Here is an 18,294-nt window from a genome sequence, read left to right on the forward strand (position 1 = left end):
AGTGAACAAAAAGGAGACTTAGTTCTCTGTGCATGCAGGGGACGGGCTTTCATGCTCTTCTCAAGAGCAGCTCATTCATGGGGGAATCACTAGGGTTGCTGTCATATGGCTTGCTCAAATCTTATCTGTTAAACTTCTGCCTTGGCCAGTGGTATCAGGATTTGTTTGAAGCAAAAAGTGCAATCTGGGGAGATAAGTTCACAATATGTGGATCTTGAAGAGACTTCTAATTGTTGAAAGACTGGTTACCTGAAATAACATCCATACAGTGCATAGAACTGTCCTCTTAACACTGCACATGCAGAGATAGTCATCTTCTCATGCCCCTATGTCTAATGTTCCTACCTTGAACAGAACTTGAACAGAAAAAGAATTGTACTTCTAAACTGCTCTACTTTTATGGGTGATGTTCTCCTCTTCCATCCTCCAAAAGCACTCTGTTGAGTAGGGGAAGTAGTTCCTAAAGTAGGGGAGAGGGACCCATCACTAGACAGCAGCTGATATCTTGGAAATGTCTTAGAAACTGTACATGAATCAGGAATGCGTCATGATGTAACTTGATAAGTATTCAGTTGAAAGAGGGGAGAACTGTGCACCAACTGTCCATGTCCGCTTGGAAGGCTGAGTATGAGTCGGGTTGGGATTCCCATGGGAAGAACAAGAGTCTTCTATGGACAAGGATATGCTGTTGGCACCAAAAATATTGGTGCTAGCTATTGAAATTACAAGGCAGAAAGAGATGTGAAGTGTTCACTTGTACCTTGGTAGGACAAAAGCTTGGTCAAGAGCATGACTGATAATTCAAAGAGGCACAAGAATATTTGCTTCCAGTAGAGCAGTCTCAGTGTGAGAGTAGTGAAAGACCATATGAAGTCTCTTGCTTTAATTGTGTTGATAACGTCTTTGAAGGATGTTTGGTCTTTGTGGCTACAAAAAGACACAAAGCAACAAAAATCATCATAGCTGACACATAACTGTGCAGGTAAAATGCTCTTTTGCAGATACAACACCTCTGGAATATAAGAACAGCTCAGTTAAGATGATTTGATAGGGTGGGAGAAATGCTCTGTTTGTACTGATGGTGTAAGTGCTGAGGTCACTGTTGATTTTTATTAGCCTGGGGAATGGCTTCCAGGTCACCTCAAGAAAACTAATAACTGCACAGATTAGCCGTAGGGTTTTTGAATCCTGTGGAATCTATGCTGTGGTCCTAATAAACAATATTTATGCCTCCATTGAAACTGTTCTGATTTTGTGTAGAAATCACAAATATTATTTTTAAAGCCTTGGGCTGAACAGAATTCATATTCATTTTGTCTGTTCAGTGACCAACTGTACTGGGGTCAGATTCTGGCTATTATTAAGAATATGTGAACTTCATAAAATATCTGGTTTATATTGTAGGCTATCCATTTTTCCTTTCTCAGGTGTGATTTAACCTGTAACACTCTTGTATTAAATAAATTTTCTTGTGCTCCACCAAAATCATGAGTTTTGGAAGACTGAGAGAAGGGTGGGAAGATGCAGACATCTAAGTAAAACATATGTTGAATGGGAAGAAATCAGTCATCCTGGGTTCTGGGCCTGTGATTATTTCCACATGCCTGGACTGTACTGCTGTGTTGTGTGCCATTAATGTCATTAGATGCTTTATGTCGGAGTGGATTTTTGCATATGCTGATGGGATTGCAGGATTGGGACTGCACTGGGTTGAGTCTGCCCATGTGGTTTCAGGGCTGCAGGTGGAGGTGAGTGTCCTTCTAGGCCCCTCCTCCTTGTGCCATGTGCCCAGCCCAGTGTTCCCCAAAATGCCCATAAATGTCTGGTTGGGTTACAAGCCTCCAGGCAGCAGGGTTTGTCCTCAGCCCTTTTCAAGAAAAGCAAACTGACTAATCAAACCCTACCTTGTAAAAATGGATATTAAATCTGCTGCTTGGTGTTGGAAGGAGGCACAATGAAAAATAAGCTTAATGTTCTTGTTCAAAGGTGCCTGTGTGTCGGGGAGAAATGCCAGCCTTCCCCCATTGTTTGCCTCTGGGCTGATCTCTGAGAATGAGACTCTGGGAGCCATTGCTGTTCCATTTGGTTCCTGGTAAAAGGAAAAGAGATTTGACTGCTGCCTCCAGATAAAAATACTGAGGAGTGAGTCTTCTAGGCCAGAAAACAACTTATTTTTCTTTCCTTGTTTTTTTTGTTATTTGAGCCTGCCAGATTGGTCTGTTCTCTGCTCTCCAACTGTGTGGGCGGCAAAGAAGAGGATGCTGAGACGAAGAATGGGGGAGGGAGGAAAGAAGTGAAAAAGACCTTTGGACTGGAGGCATGGTGCATGGGAGGAAGAGAAAGTAATGGCAGTCAGAGTGTTTTGGTTTGCAAAAGCTTGCTGCAGGTCGGAAGAATCTGTGGTAGGTCAGAGACGCTCAGTCTAGAAGTTGTAGTGATGAATATATTAGCATGTTTTTGATCCTAAAGCATACAGATGTTTTTCTGCATTTTATGAAGCTTGCATCCTACTGAACTTCAGTGCCTACTGCTGGAAATGGAGATGATGGATGGAGGGAGAAGTGACTGAATGGGAACATGACCATTGCTCTACTTTAGTAGAGTGTTTTACGTTTTAAGCTAATCTGCTTTGTGCTTTGAATTAGGTTCTAAAGAAAGTGGAATTTTATGAAGCTGAGGCTCTGATTTCGTCCTGACAGAATCCCATTTTCCTGAGCTGAAAACCAAATCTCATTTCTCATTCCAATAATAGCTACCTTCCCCCAGTCTGCTGCATCTGGTTTGTGATCTTTTGTGGTACTTGTCAGATTGACTTACATGTGAAATGTGATTTAACTCCTTTTTTTCTGTTTCTTAAATGAAAAGGGGAGTAAGGATAAATTTCAAATCAAACTTTAAAATCCACGATGAGCATAGGATGGGGAGATGCTGGACAGCATCTTCAGGTGAGGGAGGAGAGCAGAGAAGAGGTGAGTAGGAGGTGAACATGGAGAGAGAAAGGACAATGCACATGTGAGGCATTATGTGGCTTGCTTCCTATTCAAACCTGCAAGATTCATCTTGCCTGGCCTGAAAGATTGACCTTTGCCATGTATTTTGCCCATGGAGCATTTGACCTCCAGCTCTTTTTATTTCTTGTAATCTACTGCAAAAACTTGTAAGAGCAGCCCTATAAGGTTTGAAAATAAATCCCACTTCATATGGGATAGCCCTGCAACAGGGGCAGGGAGGTTCTGGTAAGAACAGAGGCAGTCTTACGAGAGAGGATTCAGGGTTCTCCCCTGTGACTCCAGGAGCCTTTCACAGCCTGAAACTTAGAGACTGGGATGTGTGGTGGGGATGCTGGTTCATGGCCGTGTGGTGTAGCCCTACTCACCTGTCTGGCCAGCCCGAACAGCTTCTTTGGGACCTGCTGCCCTTCATTGCCCTGTGAAGGACTTTTGACAGGGTAGGGACTTCGGGTAATAAAAAGGTGTTTCTCTGCTGGGCTAATATTTACATCACAAACATATGGTGCTTTGGCTTGGTCACAAATCCCTGTACGTGCAAGTGAGAGGCTTTTTTTCAGAAAGGGTGGGACATAAAACACTGAGGTTATTCTCTCCTGTCGCTGTGTTTGCTAAGAAAAATCTTTAGGAATTACACCTTGATGCTGAGGGAACGTTATCACAGTTAGAAAGCTGAGCTCTCAAAGGTGAGCACATGCTGTGTGGAAGCAGTCAGTCTAACCTTCATTTGCACCCCGGTGCTTTCTGATTTCTTTACATATGCAAAAATCAGAACATGCTTTTCTAGCTAGGACAGAGGCAGCACCTCTTCCAGGTGTGCTGTGAAAACAAATGTGTTGTTTGCTCAACGTGCCCCATAAAAGTGCTATGACTTTTGCTGGTAATTTAATTTTTCAGTGTAGGGTTTGGTTGTTGTCTGTAATAAAGTATGAGTGAGCTACTTTATATAATCCAAAGGTGTGTGTATGTATATATATATATATATATATATATATATATATTACACAAGTGTTCTCTGTAGATCTGAGTGGAACAATACTTTTTTTTTTTTAAACTAAACTATTACAGTGCCATGTCACATGGAACGATGCTGCTCTGGGTTTCCAAATGTTTAATAGCCATAAAACTGAGCCTGAAATAACACTTCTCAGTCCTGCCTTGCTGTCATTATGCTGCCTGCAGGCAGAGTCAAAAGGAGGATATTCAAGTGGGACTCTGGTTCTGCCGTCAAGAAAAGATTTTTAACTAAAAGAAAACAGGCTTTTTGAACTTGATCTTAAAGCAAATGTCAGTTTCATTAGGTGAATGGTACAAAATCAACATCTCTTTGCTTTCTTAGATTAGTGTGTTTCTTCTGGTGAGGTGCTTGCTTTATCTTCTTATTTCATTACACATTGATAGGTCTAAAATGCTTTTGAAAAAGCATTGTGCATGAAGAGAGAGCCTCGTGCTCTCATTGCAGAATGTTGTGTTAATGTTAATTTCTCATGTAAATAGACATGAGGACATTTGAAAATGCAATCATTGTCATGTACACCATGATATTTTCTCTCAGCGTGGGCTTTTGGTGGATTCCAGGTGATGTTGCCCTAGAGCACAAACAGCTTTTTTATGTTGTCTAGAAGTTCTGCTCAGAAATGCTGCTTAGCCTAACACAGTGCTTTATGGCAAATTGTGTCGCACATTGAATTTTGTCATATCCAGCCTCTGCTACTTGGTGTTATTCTGTCAGGATTTCTGAACTACATTATTCTCTGGTAGCTCAAAACTATGTAAGGAGGGGAACATTCCTGCCCTTGAAGATAAAAACTGCATCCAGTGGGAACTTGAGATCATTTGCGTGTTGATGGAAAGATGCTGTGCAAGCTGCCTGGGTTTGGTCAGTTCCTTGCCTTGGAAATCCTTCTTGCTGCTCAGCCCTGTGCCTCTTGCTAGCAGTCTTCCCTTCTGCTGCTCTTGTGGGTGGATGCATGGGGATTGAGATAAAGCACTGAGCAGGCAGGGCTCAGCTGAGCGCTTCTGTCACTGTGTCTCCTTCACTGAACCAGCCCTGGACATCCACTCAAATACCTCACAGATGTCTTCATTGCCCTCCTGAGCGACAGCCTTTACCGCTGTGCCGCTGTGGTTCCTGTCACCAAAGCAAACTGCACTGATGTCTTATTTACACTGAGTGCAAGTGTGAGGGAGATGCTCAGCCTACGGGCTTTCCTGCCCCTAAATCCTCCTTCCTGCTGTGCTGCAGCGATCTGCCCTGGGGTTCCCAAGCACCCGAGTTAATGGTCATGGTGCTGGATTTAGAAATCGTGGTCTTGATTTTTAAGGATTTCAGCTAGGATTTTGAGTTTCCTTTGATTTAAGTATTGAGATTGGAGTTTTTATCCAGAGTAATACTTTAATTACATAACTAATAACATTGTCAAATGGCTGCACGTAAGCATCAGCTAATCAGCATTCCTTTTGCTAGGTTGCTATCTGTATCATTGTGTTTCACACAAATAATAGCCTAAAGATGCATCTCTGCTTTCCAAATTCCCTCTATTAATAGCAATAAATTCAAGCTAAAAGGGTGCTTAGAATGTAAGATATCCCAGCTCTGGTCACTGTTCTTTGTGCACTAATGCTTGCTGCTGAGACATTTTCTCTTGGATGCCTTGCTGTTGAGAACATTGCTGTTCCTTGAGTTAGAGTGGCTGAGGTTTCTGAAGGAAGCCTTATTTCTGTACAGCTCAGCTCTCTGCCCCAGCAGCAGTCTTAGGCTTATGCTGAAAAAAGACCTGAGAATATGATCCTCTGAATCCCATCTCCCTCAGTCTCTAGCTGCTTGTTGAGAGATACTGTATTGAAAAAGGGCAACTTCCAGTCAATTGATTGTTACCATAAAGCTGAGGGCACGTGGCAGTAGCAAAATTGATGACAGCTTCTTAAACACTAAAGTCATTAAGAGAAGGTTCTCTGCCCCTGGCAAACATCTGATTGATTTCCACAGTTCCCCGCTTTCTCCTACAGTATTTTTCGGAGAAGATTCAGACCATGTTGTGGAGAAATGCTTTAAAGCAGAGAAAATCCTATTAAAAGAGGGACAGGCAGAAGAAAGCAATGAGCACAAAGGAAGAGGGAAGTTTAGAACCAGTAAGGTTGGAAAAAAACCCAAAACATAAACATCATCTAGTCCAGCCATCATGGCCACTAAAACCGTGTGCGTCAATGCCACATCTGCCCAGTTTTTTTTTTGTCTACACAGGCAAAGGTCATCAGACATCACAACTATTTTGGGATGTATTTCCCAGACCATGATGGGTCCCTGATGTCCTCCTTGCTGACTGCCAGCCTTCTCCTGCCTTGCTGTGAGGAAAGCAATGAAGCTGTCTCATCTTCCATGCCCCAAAACATTGCCCAATGCCCAGGCTGTGGTTGTATCCTGGGGTTGTGGGAGAGGTGCCTGATTTTCTGCTCAAGGCTGAATCAGAACCATCCAAGGCTTCAGTCCAAAGAGGCATCCTGTTGACTGCGTCCTTTGCAGCCTCAGCATCCTAATCTTCTAGTTAATAAACATATTTAGCAAGGTCAGATACTGCTTCAAACCACACTCCTGCAGTAGATTCTTGCTTGGATCAGTGATGTTGCTTGGATTTAACTTGCTGGATGTTGTTGGGAGTTGGTTTTCTGTTGGGCCGCACATATCTCTGTCAGTAATTTGTCAGAGGGGAGCACAAGTGGTGATAATATTGTGACATCATATATATATTATAAAAATATATATATTTTCAATACTTGATGTCACAATGGGAGACCTTCCAGATATTGGCAAGGGCAGAAAAATAACCCAAAGGGACCTAGAGGTTGCCAGTGTGGAGAATTGTAAAATGGGAATAAGGTTGTAGATAGAGTTGTTTTCTTCTTTTTTCCCCTAATATCTAGAGAAAAATCAGAAACATAGAAGAATGAAGAGAAATTTGGAAAAGGGCAAAGTCTGAAAGGGACGTGGAGGTGATAGGTCCAGAACAGAGAAATTCCAGCATGAGGTACAAAATCATAGAATGGCTTAGGTTGGAAAGGACCTTAAAGATCATTGAGCTCCAACCCCCCAGTTTGGGTAGGGTTGCTAACCAGTGGATCAAGCTGCTGATGGCTGCAGGAGAAATACTGTATGGCAAATAAACCTTGAGGAGTTAGCATTGCGTAAGGGACAGACCATTGCACTGCCCTGGCTCTATGGGGATGTTGGGGAGGGGGAGTACTATTTTATGGGGGTTTTTTTAATGGAAAAAAAAGAAAAGCAATTTTTCAATCAACTGAAATTGTTTATAATTTTTTGCCAAGCAGGATGAGTCATTCTGGCAGCCTGCCCGCCCCGCCCTCCCCACCCTCCCACCATTCCATATAAACAAATAAAGTCAATAAGTTAGGAAAAATAAAATGATCTGAAAAGATAACAGCTCAGATTTTTTCCTTTTGGTGTACATAGAACAAAATGCTTAATGTTTTTTTAAGGCATCATTTCAGAGCTGGATTCAATGACCGTAACTTGAAAAAATGAGGTAAAAATAACTCTTTAAAAATGTTTCATTTTTGAGTTAAAGAAACATTTTGTTCAGTGAGACGCACAAAGCATTCAGTTTTGGGCCAACACAAAATGATTTTTTTCTAGCAATCTCTTGGTTGAGGCAGTGGACCAAAAAACTCAATTATTCACAGAGCTGCAGCAAGATTAAGGTAAGGATGGAAAGCAGAGCTAAGCAAGCAAGGGAGAAAATTTGGGGTTGGAGAGTGGAGTAAATCTTAATTCTTTGGGGTGAAACGTGGTTTAAGGCATCAGTGCCCATTGGTCACTTTGTGAGTGTGAGGCACTGGGTCAGTGTGACCCAGGTGCTGCCCTATGCCAGATGGGTTGCACGGGCCACGCTGCAGTGCTCCTGGGGACACGTCCTCGTGCTGCACCGCTGCTGCTGTAAATGCAGCATCATCCAGGAGGGGAAGAATAAAAAGAGGGGAAAAAAAAAACCACCCAAGTCTCCTGCCAAGAAGCTGCTGTAAGCTCTGCAGAGTGTGAGTTTGGGCAGGGAGGAGCTGAGCACTGCTCATCCCAGGGAACGCTGCTGCTTGGCTCCGGGCGCGAGTCTCCTTGGTGGGGCAGAAGGAGCTGGGCGCTGGCGGTGCCTGCTGCTGCTTGGGGATGCTCCTCTGGCAGGTTCGAAATGCTTGGCACAGCTTTACTCACGCACGCAGTGTTAGTGCAAACACCCTGACTGAGCTTCTCTGGCTTGAGCTTTTTTTTGCATTGCTTTTTTTTTTTTTTTTTCTCTCTCTTACCCAGCCATCCTAAGCAATAACCTTATTTCCCGTTATCCTGGTGGGAGAGCGAATGCAGTGGGATGGCAGGCTTTGCCCAGCACCATGGTAAGGGGTGGGAGGCAGAGCTGGGCTTGTGGCTGTTAAACTTTTGAGTCCCAATCCTTTGCAGAATGAGGAATGACTGTAGCATAACAATAAACTGCATGAATTACTTTTAAATAAGCCAGCTTGGGATGCACCATGGCTGGCTGTGGCAGCATTGTGCCTGCTGTGCTCATCTATCCTTAGAGCAGCAGACAGGAGAGATGCAAGGGAGGTGGTGCACGTGTGTGGCTGGAGATGGAGAGAGCTGGCTCTTGCATGGGGGAAGGGGAGCAGGACCGTATGCATCTCCCCACTGCCCCCACACCCCCTTCCCTGCTTCTGGTGCTGCTTTCTGCCAGCAGAGGTAATGGGCTGCAGCACAGACGCTGGGCTGAGCGTGCAAACCTTGCACCAAGGAGTTGACTGGGGTAATGTTTTTATTATTCCAGTCTGTGGTGAGCCAGCCTGCATTTCAAGTACTCCTTTGCTATTAAATAACTAATAATTAACCAGCAGAGGCCATTTGAAGACTCTGGTGCAGTGATGTCTGGTAATAATTTTTTTTCCACCTATTTTATTTTAATTTTTGCCCTTCCAGTTCATTCCGAGGCTCCGCACTGGGGTCCCAAAGTGGTTTTCAGTGCCCGATGCCGTTGGCTGTTTATAAATAAGTTCTGAATGCGGTGAGTGAAGTTGGCAGCGCCTCGGGCTTTGTTCTGAGCACCGCCGGGTACCACGGCCACCTCCGTGGCTCCGGTTTTGGGAGCGCAATATGGGATGCTGGGGGCAGCGTGGGGCGCGGGGAGGGGGGGGGAAGGGGGGGAACGCCGCATCCCCGAAGCGTCGGCAGCTATTTCAGGAAGACGCGAAGTCTCCTCCTTCTTATGTAAATAAACGTGACAGCTCCCAGCGCCGGTGCGGGAGGGCCGCGAGTGGGTGGAGGCAGCCGGCGAGGGGCAGCGGGGCCGGGGGCTGCGGAGCGGAGCGATGAGCGCCGGCGGTGCCTGAAGGGGCGGCTATGGGGGGCCAGGTGACCCGAGGGCCGCTGCACGGTGAGCGCTGCGAGGGGGAAGGTGAGGGCCGGGGGTGCGATGGAGGAGATGCGTGCGGTGTGTGCCAGCTTCCAGCGGGGGATGAAGGTTGCCGAAGGGGAACTCGGAAGCTTTGGAAGCGGTCACCTTGCGTCTGCTTCCCGTCAGTCGCTCCGTAGTGTCCATTCATTTCTATGTTGCGTTGATGCAGCGTGGAACGAACGCTGGTTTGAACTACTCCGTGCGCTCGGCTGAGCCGAGGAGCCTGCCTGCTTTGCTAGGTAACGTGAAGCCGTGTAGGGAGGGGGGGCTGAGCGCCCGGCGCGATGCTACAGCAAAATCCGGAGCAATAGGCAACGTGCGGCCGTGGCCGCGCAGATCTCATGCCGTAAATATTTCGGTGAGAATTCTGTGCTCATTAAACGTGCCGACTGCTCCGCAGTGTTCTGTTCACCTCGAGACACAGCCCGCGTGCTGCGCGTTCCGTGCGGGGGAAAAGGGCTGTTAGAGAAACTTCCTCGTTGCTATAGTAAATAGGGCTGGGAAGCGCGCAGATCGTGTGGTGCGAGCTTGGAGCTGCTCGCGTGCTTCCTTTGAGGTGTTAGAGGTATATGCTGAAGCTGTGAGTATTCACGTCCCAGTCCCGATTTTTGCTGGATTGGGTGAAAAACACAAACTCTGCAGTTTAAGGAACAAATGGACAGAGTTAGGAAACAGATGACTCTTTTCTAACGGCGTGTCTCCAGTGAGACTGTAATTTGTTCATCATCTGCGTTCTGAAGTGTCACTCACAGGCTGACCTTATTTCTTCTATAATGTCGCAGTGTACGCGTCATATGCAGAATGTGAGTGCTATTGGGTCAACATTTACAAAACAGCAAGCAAACAAACAAACAAACAAAAAAAGCAGCCCAAAACAAGCAGCTCTGGATGTTGTAGGTTCCATTTCCCATTTGAGGTAGCATTTGAATGAACTTGAGAAACCTGGCTGGGAAGGAGCAGCACCTCTGTGTGTGCCAGGGACTTGGCATTCCTGCCAGGGCTTTCTGCTGCCCGCTGCGCCTGCAACTTCTGCCCTGTGGTGCTGCTCTGCTCGCCAGCAAGGCTCTCCTTATTTTTTATTTTCTTGGGAGATGCAAAGTAATGAGGAGACATGGGCAATTAACTCTGCTGTATTTTCCTCTGTGGACAGAGGGGCTACAGGCAGTGTTGTAATGAGAGGTGATACGCTGCTGAGTTGTAGCACAAGTCTTTTGGAACGTGGGCGTGCGTTATATTTAAAAATAGGAAGAAGTCATCCACCAAAGGACACGTAATGAAAATAGACTGCATCTGCACTTGTGGTTCGTCTGTGGCTGCCATTCCTGCAGTTCCATCTTTCGGGTGAACGTTTCTGTTTTCAGATATGCTGGGGAAAGAGAACCGAAACCGTATCAGTTTCTTGGAAGAATAAATGAAACTGAACGTAATGATAGCGAAAGGAGCTCTGTGAGCAGCAGCCTTGGGGGTTAACACCCCTTGCTTTTAGAAACATGGGTAAAGTACAAATATACTGTTTGCAGATATTTCCAGTGACCTCTCTGCACTGAAAGAGTGGGCTGGGATTTTCAGGGGCACCTGAGTCATTTAACTCAGCTGGGATGGGGCAGAGCTGCCCTGCCCAGCTGCTGGAGGCTCCTACTGGGATTGGGCACAGCTCCCAAGCCTGGCATGGTGCACAGGCCCTGCCCGCCCCTGGTTGTCCACCCTCACTTTGGTTGGGTTGGAAAAAATAAATTGAGAGATGGGCTCCTGAACTGGGCTGTGAGGGTGGCACTCCTTTGAAAAGTATCAAAGCAGTGTGGCGGTGGTTAACAGCTGTGGGTTGTTTGAAAGAAGATGTCTTATGGCTTTGTATGTTGGCACGCAGGAGCTCTTCATTCCTCCTTCTCCTTGAAGCGATGTGCCGTTGCCCAAGTGCCCTCGTGCAATCTCTGTCCACGTGTCCATATTCTTCATGGCGCTGTGATGGTCTCTGCTCCTCTTTCCCCCTTCCCACCCCCTGTGCACAAGTCCTTGGCGTGCTTTCCATTGCTCTCTGTGCAAAAAGAAGAAAAGTTGAAAAGGGAAGTCCAATGGTAACGCAGTTGTGATGGACAGGATGTTTACAGTCCATGCAAAAGGGAACATCTATACATGTGGTGTTTACGTTAGCAATATTTTAAACAGGAAATGTTAATATGATTGCTCGTGGTTCATCTGAGGCGAGTTTCTTCAAGACTGTCTGTGTGCTATAGCGTTCCTACAACATAGGCGGGCTTAACTAAATATTTATATTCAACTACTTGTTAATAATCGTGCATAAAACATCTCTGATGGATGCATATCTCAGAACAAGTACGTTCTTCTTACGCATTTGGTTCAACTGTCACCTGCTTCGTTAGTTTTTAATTCCTCTTTACGGCTGTGAGCGAGATGTTATTTGCATTCGGTTTTAGGGGATCGGATCCAATTTTTGCCTGAGAAAAAATGTCTTGAGAATTTTTAAAATTATTATTATTTTAAATATATTTTTATTATTCACTTGGAACGGAGCAGACAAAAAGTCAGGCTTCAGCCAAGGAAGCTGCTGAGCTGTGCTGGAGAGGGTTCAGTGCGTGGCTACGTGCGGAGGTTAGCGATGAACGCGTCCGCATCTCTTCAGAGGGCTTTTGACTAGCTGGAGTGTACACAGTGCATTAATTCATGTGCAGGGGACGTGTCTGCTGCATGCACATTTGCTCAGTAACCTTCCCTCCTACAAGTCACAGTCACTAATAAGTCCCTCATCGCAGGGCTTTGTCTTGTTTTTGTTTTAATTACTCTCGTGTCACAGGTGCACATCAGTGGTTTGCGGTGGAATAATTTCTACAAGGAGCAGGAAAAAGGTATCTTGTGTCACATTTCCCAAACTGTAATTGTATGGCATCAGTGTATTTGCAAAGAAGTCCCTGGTGAGAATGCATCAGTTTTTTAGCCTAGGAAGCAGCAGTCACCGACAGATGTAACTTTTGGCTTGAGCAGTTGAGTTTTTAAGCTTCTTAAGCAGACGATGCTCTGTAGCCTGAGGATACAATAAAAATAATGGCTTCTGTCTTTGAGGTATGTATACGCAGGTGTAAGCATTATGTATGGCCATAATTTCCCCATACCTATGTAAGTCCTGGTGTGCTGCATAACTGTGTGGTTGAATAGCAGGAGGCAGAAAGAAGCAGTAGTGGTGGCATAGCAGCTCTCCATCTGCACTACGTGGTGGTGAAGGCTTTTGGGCATCTACTTGGGTTCATTTCCAATTTCATCAGCATCCTGTTTGCCACGGTCTTTTCCTGCACATGGCTGCTGATTTATTCCTGTGCACAGTAGGTGTGAAGTGCTGGCACTGTCCTTCCTCTGCATTTTGTTCTCATGAAGAGCAGTCTGTGGGACTCGCTCACAGGTGTCACCAGGAGGTTTGGGATATTTGAGGTTGGCTGAAGCCTCCAGCCCCAATAGCTGCTGCTGTAGGGCTTTGGGGAGCAGTGGAAGCTGGAGGTCGTTTACTGAGTGAAAAATAGCTATGGTGTGCAACTTCATTTATTCCTTCTTTGCACAATGGAGCTCTATTTTTAGCTTTCTCTTAATGCTTTGTAGTGTAGTGAATGGTATATCTATAGGCAAGTGCTGAATCAGCCCCATGCTGTATTTCCTACATTGTGTGTTCCCTGCCTATTCTGCAACAACCTTGCCAAATGCTGCATTTCACCTTTGCAGTTAATACTGCCCAACAGAATTGGGCACACACCATTGTACACACCTTTAGATGAAATAATTTCTGATTTCTTTGATCTGATTAAAACTGTAAAATATCCCTGAAGAAAAGAAACATAAAAAAAATCCAATCTGACAGCACCAATTTAGTGAGAGTTTCTTTACAAGTTAATTTTACTTTGCATTTTTTGTAATGTCTAAACTATTATCTAGATTCTGAGGGATCTTACCTAGCTTCCGTATGTGGAATGATTGAAAATTGCTTCACCCTCTGTAGGGGGTTAACATTTGTACAGGCAGTCACTCACTGAGAACCGAGATGAGATGAGGAGAAGAGGGTCTTTCTAAGGTCGCTCTGCTTTCAGCAAGATTGGTATCTAGCTCTGAAAGCAAATGAGTATGTGTGTGTATGGGAAGTTAATCCTGCTCAGGGTTGGATTAACTGGTGCAGAAGACCCTGGGCAGAGTGCCAAAGCAGTGCTGGCATTTGCTAAAAGTGGGGCTCCCAGAGATTATTTCAGTTTGTGCCTCTGACCCATGGGTCACCTTTGGATGTCCTTAGGTGGCTGACAGTATTGACTGCTGACAACATTACTCAGATGAAGTAGCGCCTCCATATATAGAGATTTTATGGGTGACCACATTTATACTTGAAAACTCTGTTGTGAAAGGCAGATGACTTCTTCGTTAGCTGTGCCATTATTTGACTCTGGGGGTCTTGGTGATGTGAGCAAAGAGCATCCCTGTTCTAGTTTAATCTTTTGCTTTCTGGCATATTATCCCTGTTCGTTTTCCCTCTTGATGCTGAGGGGACCAAGGGACTGAATGTTTTGTGTTATTTTTCAGATTTGGTTGTCTTATTTGTCACCTCTTTGAGCGGTCCTCACCCTCCTCTACTGGGAGCTGTTCTTACATCTGATCCGTCTTCACTTGTTCCTTACTTAATTCCTCTTTTGTTGAGAATTATGGATGGTATGTTTAGCTGTCGTTCAATTAATTTAGAGGTAGCAGGTGTCTCTTCAGAAGGGTTTGTTGGATCCTCTGGTGAGTCCCAGGGAATCATCATCATGCTTGATCAGAACAAATGTTCCCAGAACCAGAAGAAACATATTGTTAATGGTATAAAATAGGTTTGTGGAACAAATACAACTGCCATTGCTGGCATCTAGGAGGAGTTAAGAAGTGGTGGTCTCTAGCCATGCAGTCTCAAAATTGACAGGCCTGCTTTCTTTTTAATAAAGAATTTTGCATTAATGTCCATACATGCTGAGGGTAGAATTGAGATCAGCCTGAAAAAGATTAATCATAGAGTAAAAGGGAACTTCTTGAAAAGTGAAGGCAAAGCAAGAAATTGATCCTGATGGATTGCCCTGGGGAATCAGTAGGAATTTACTGATGGCGCAGCAGGGAGTGGAACTGGAGGTCAGGAGAGATCTTATCTCCCAGAGGCTGAACAAGGAGCGTGCCTGCCAGCCTCGTGGTCCATGTGCCCCTGACCAGAGCATATGCTGCAGTGCTGTGTCTGACGGTATTTTGCTGTAGGGTTGATCCCTATTAGTGTTGCTGTCTGTTTGTTTTTCTTCCCATCTATCCCTTTCTAAATTACAGTATTTTTCTTTGAAGACATATTTATCTGAGCAAAGCTGGTCTGAGATGAGTCAGAGCCTTCTCCTCTGTGGCTCTTGTCAAGATGGCTTCAATGGTATTTCTGTTCCTTGACTCTGTCCTTGGTTGTGTCTTGAAGGGATGCTGTACTTTGTTGGCATTAAAAAAAACATTCAAGATAACTGCAATTGGTGGGTCTAGGAAGAAGAGTCGTTCGGTTTATCTGGGATTCACTGTGGGTCTGGCAGCCCAGCAAAGGAGGAGGAATGCAGACAGAGCCATTATAATTGATCAGATGCCTTAGTATATATTTCCCATTGTAAAGGTTGACAGCACTTTTATCTTAAAGAAAAAATGATAGTAATAAAAAAGAAGAAAAGGGCGGGTAGTTGGACATAATAAAAGCAATGTACATTAATGAATGTGATGTGGAACATAAATGGTGTAATTCTGCTTGTTTCCCTTGCAACAGCCTGTGTTGGTAGAAATCTGGAGTTCTTGCCCTTTTCCTCAAGCCCTTGGGATAAACCAAGGCTCCTTGCTATAAAAATCAGCTCCTTTTTTGTGGTTTGTTTTGCATTTACTCATTTACTCAGTCAGAAAAGGATATATGCTAATACAGAGAGGAAGCATTAGAGGTCAAGTAATGTAGGGTGCCTAGGGTTTGAGTTGTCGTACCTTGCAGATTGTGGTGTCCCTCATGCAGCAGTCCTGTCCAGAGGCTGGTGAGAGTGTGGAGACCTAAAACACACTGCTGCAGCCCTGGGGTTCTACAGCAGACATTGTTGATGAAGTCTGGAGAAGTGAAAGGACCCTACACTTGACCAAACAAGACAGATGTTCGGTGACCTCTTCATAAATTTCAAGTAGGTGACAGAAACTGTTCCCATCTTTAACTACCTTTGAAAAGAAATCATTATGGATCAAAGCACACAGAGCCCTGGGTAGTTCCCAGCGCTGACATGCAGACTGCACAGTGTGTTTTCTGAGAGCACCAGTTGTAGTCTCTCTGCAGGTTTTACTCTGGTTTGCTTCTTGTGATTGCATGAAGCCTTCTCCATAGGTACTGAGTACCACTCAAAACTAAGGTCAGTCTTGGTGTGGTGTGGGGGAAGCACAATTCAGTTGGTGTTTTGAGGGCAGCAGGTGCTCGTGTTTGAGTTGCATCTTGGCAGGAGTGAAGGTTTGCTTTGGCTAAGCCTCCTGAAAGAGCCTAGTCTTCTGTTCCCTGTGGTGCTTCCCAGCTAACCAAGCCCTTCGCTTGCTTTGCAAACTTCAGATGCTCCTCAGGCTGTTGCAGGTCCCAGACCTATACTATCCAACAGCCATGAGAAAGCCGTGTAGACTTATGGAGAGGGAGTGAGTTTGAGTGTGGAAGTGCTCTCCCACCTCTTGAGAGGTTTCCAGCAGTCAAGGAAGGATGGCAAGGTGTTGTGTAGAGCCCCAGCGCAATGCTACCATGTGTTTGCAGGGAAATTGAGCCATAAACCAAACCATGGCACACAGAAACCATTTTAATTTCAATCTCTGCTGGAAGCACCGCATGGAAAAAAAATGTGATCAGTATAAAAAGAAATGTTTATGTTTCTAGGAGCATAGACCTCCCAAATAATTAACATCACTTGACAAACTGCTGTTTAAAATGCAAGTGGTTTAAGTGCTGCAGTTCAACAGGCATTTGTCACAGTTCTGGCGTAAATGTGATGCGTGCTTTGGGTCGGTTGCTGCCTTGAAGTAAGGAAAATTTCTTCTGGTAAACATCTTTTGCTTAAGGAGAAAGTCTTCATAATTTTTTTGTTTGGAAAAGCTAAATGTTAGACAACTGGCCAAACGGCAACTTGGTGGCAAGGGCATTGGGCCTGTGGTTTAGGAAAGAAATAAATCCTGGACTTAAAGGGAAAAGGCTTTTGGGAGGAAATTTTTGAAAGCTACAACTTGAGTTCTACTTCGTATATCTCTAATATTCACTCAACTAAAATAACTTAGAATAGAACCTTACTTTTTTCCAGGGCAACTCAATTTTCTCTTGAGTGACTGACAGGAGACACAGAGATTGTTAAGAATTGGTATTTTCAAAGGTTAAAAAATAGCATCCTGCAAGGAGACTGAGATTAAAATAAAATATGAAAAGAAACAAAGTCTGTGGAAGATAGAAATATAAGGATGCCCATCATGTGCTGAAGCATCCCAGATCAAAATGACTTATGTCTTTGCACACCAGATTCATATTATCAAATATAAAATAGAGCCTTAAGAATCTAATTACTTTCACAAAGGCATTATTGATGCTGTAAATTTTATGCAGCTTGGAAAAGGAAAATTGCTTAATTTATTTTCTGCCTATCCTTAACTAGTTCAATACTGCCCTCTGATTTTTTCAGTTCCAAAGGGAAAGAGTCCCCAGAAAGAGGCTGTCTTCTATTTCAGTTCTGAGTGAAGCTGTATGCTTAGAGGGAATGCAGTTCTGGGAGTCCCGATGAATGAAGGTCCCTCTCACATGATGAGAGTTGCTATTCTTCTACTTTCATTCCTTCTGTCCCTCAAAGGCTCTGCAAAATTGACAGAAGAGACCTTGATCAAGTGACACGGCTGTGACAAGGTTTCCGGGCAGACTTCCTTCTGTCCAGCTCTGTGCTCTATTGCTTGAGCCATGGGTAGCTGATTCAGTATCTAGATATCATGTATCTATATTCTGTGGCTTGGAATTTGCATGGTTACTGACTGCAAAAGGTCTGATTTTACTTACAGTATTTTGAACACAGCTTCTAGCAGGCTTAGATGGGAAAGTGAGCAAGGCTGACTTTGAGATACACTAGAAAATCTTGTATTATGCTGTAAATTAACTCCTGAAATCTCATATGTTTTGATGAAAGAAGACAGACTGCCCCTTGGTTTGTCAGGTCCACCTCTAGCAAAGTACCTGCCAGAACAACAGAACTCAGACGTTTTTATTCCCTACACCTGGGGTGCTTCTGCTTGCAAAAGATCCGATCCTACTGTGAGGTTTTCATCTGGGCTTAGAGTTCTCACTTGATGCAAAGAAATGAGCAGTTCCTTCTAAATTTAGTAATTAAGATGATCAACACAAAGATCTGCAAGCTCTAATTGCAGATCTCTGTGCCTCTGCTTAAGGTGTTAGAAGTGGGTATGGAGACGCAGGGATTCCAGCTCCCTGTATCCTTTTTTGGCAGTGGTGCATTGGCATTTATCATACAAAGGATAAAGCTTTCAGGCTATCCATTCCCATGGTAGCGAGGATAAAATGCAGAGAGATATCATCTGAATGTTCTCCAAATGGATGTGAAAGGTTGTGAAAGTCATTCAGAGACTTTAAGAAATGACTGCAGTTCTTAAAACGCTCTTTACCAAAGGTCGGGTAACCTCAGTCACTTTGCTGGAAGATGTTTCTACCCTTTTATCTAAGTGACTGCCTGTGCTCTCTTTACCTGTTTATCAGTTATCCCACAGCTTCAGAGATTTTCACTTTCTGCATCCACATCCAGCAG

At 44.4% G+C, this 18,294-nt stretch overlaps 1 protein-coding gene across 6 annotated transcripts in view; it reads left to right on the forward strand.

Annotated features, from left to right (window-relative positions):
• The window catches only part of NEURL1 (neuralized E3 ubiquitin protein ligase 1), a 147,815-nt gene that overhangs the window by 60,362 nt on the left and 69,159 nt on the right, over window positions 1–18,294 (forward strand). Inside the window, exon 1 of one of the 6 annotated variants that reach the window (XM_048946838.1) lies at window positions 8,916–8,937. The exons of 2 other annotated variants lie outside the window; for them this stretch is intronic. In XM_048946838.1, the coding sequence (XP_048802795.1) occupies window positions 8,931–8,937 (7 nt within the window). In that variant the 5' untranslated portion in view covers window positions 8,916–8,930. Of the gene's footprint in view, window positions 1–8,915; window positions 8,938–8,995; window positions 9,071–9,299; window positions 9,461–18,294 lie in introns of those variants that run through there. 3 more of the 6 variants (XM_048946840.1, XM_048946836.1, XM_048946837.1) reach the window with 3 other exon arrangements.

This window comes from Lagopus muta, chromosome 5 (assembly GCF_023343835.1).
Source record: "Lagopus muta isolate bLagMut1 chromosome 5, bLagMut1 primary, whole genome shotgun sequence".
Lineage (NCBI taxonomy): Eukaryota > Metazoa > Chordata > Aves > Galliformes > Phasianidae > Lagopus > Lagopus muta.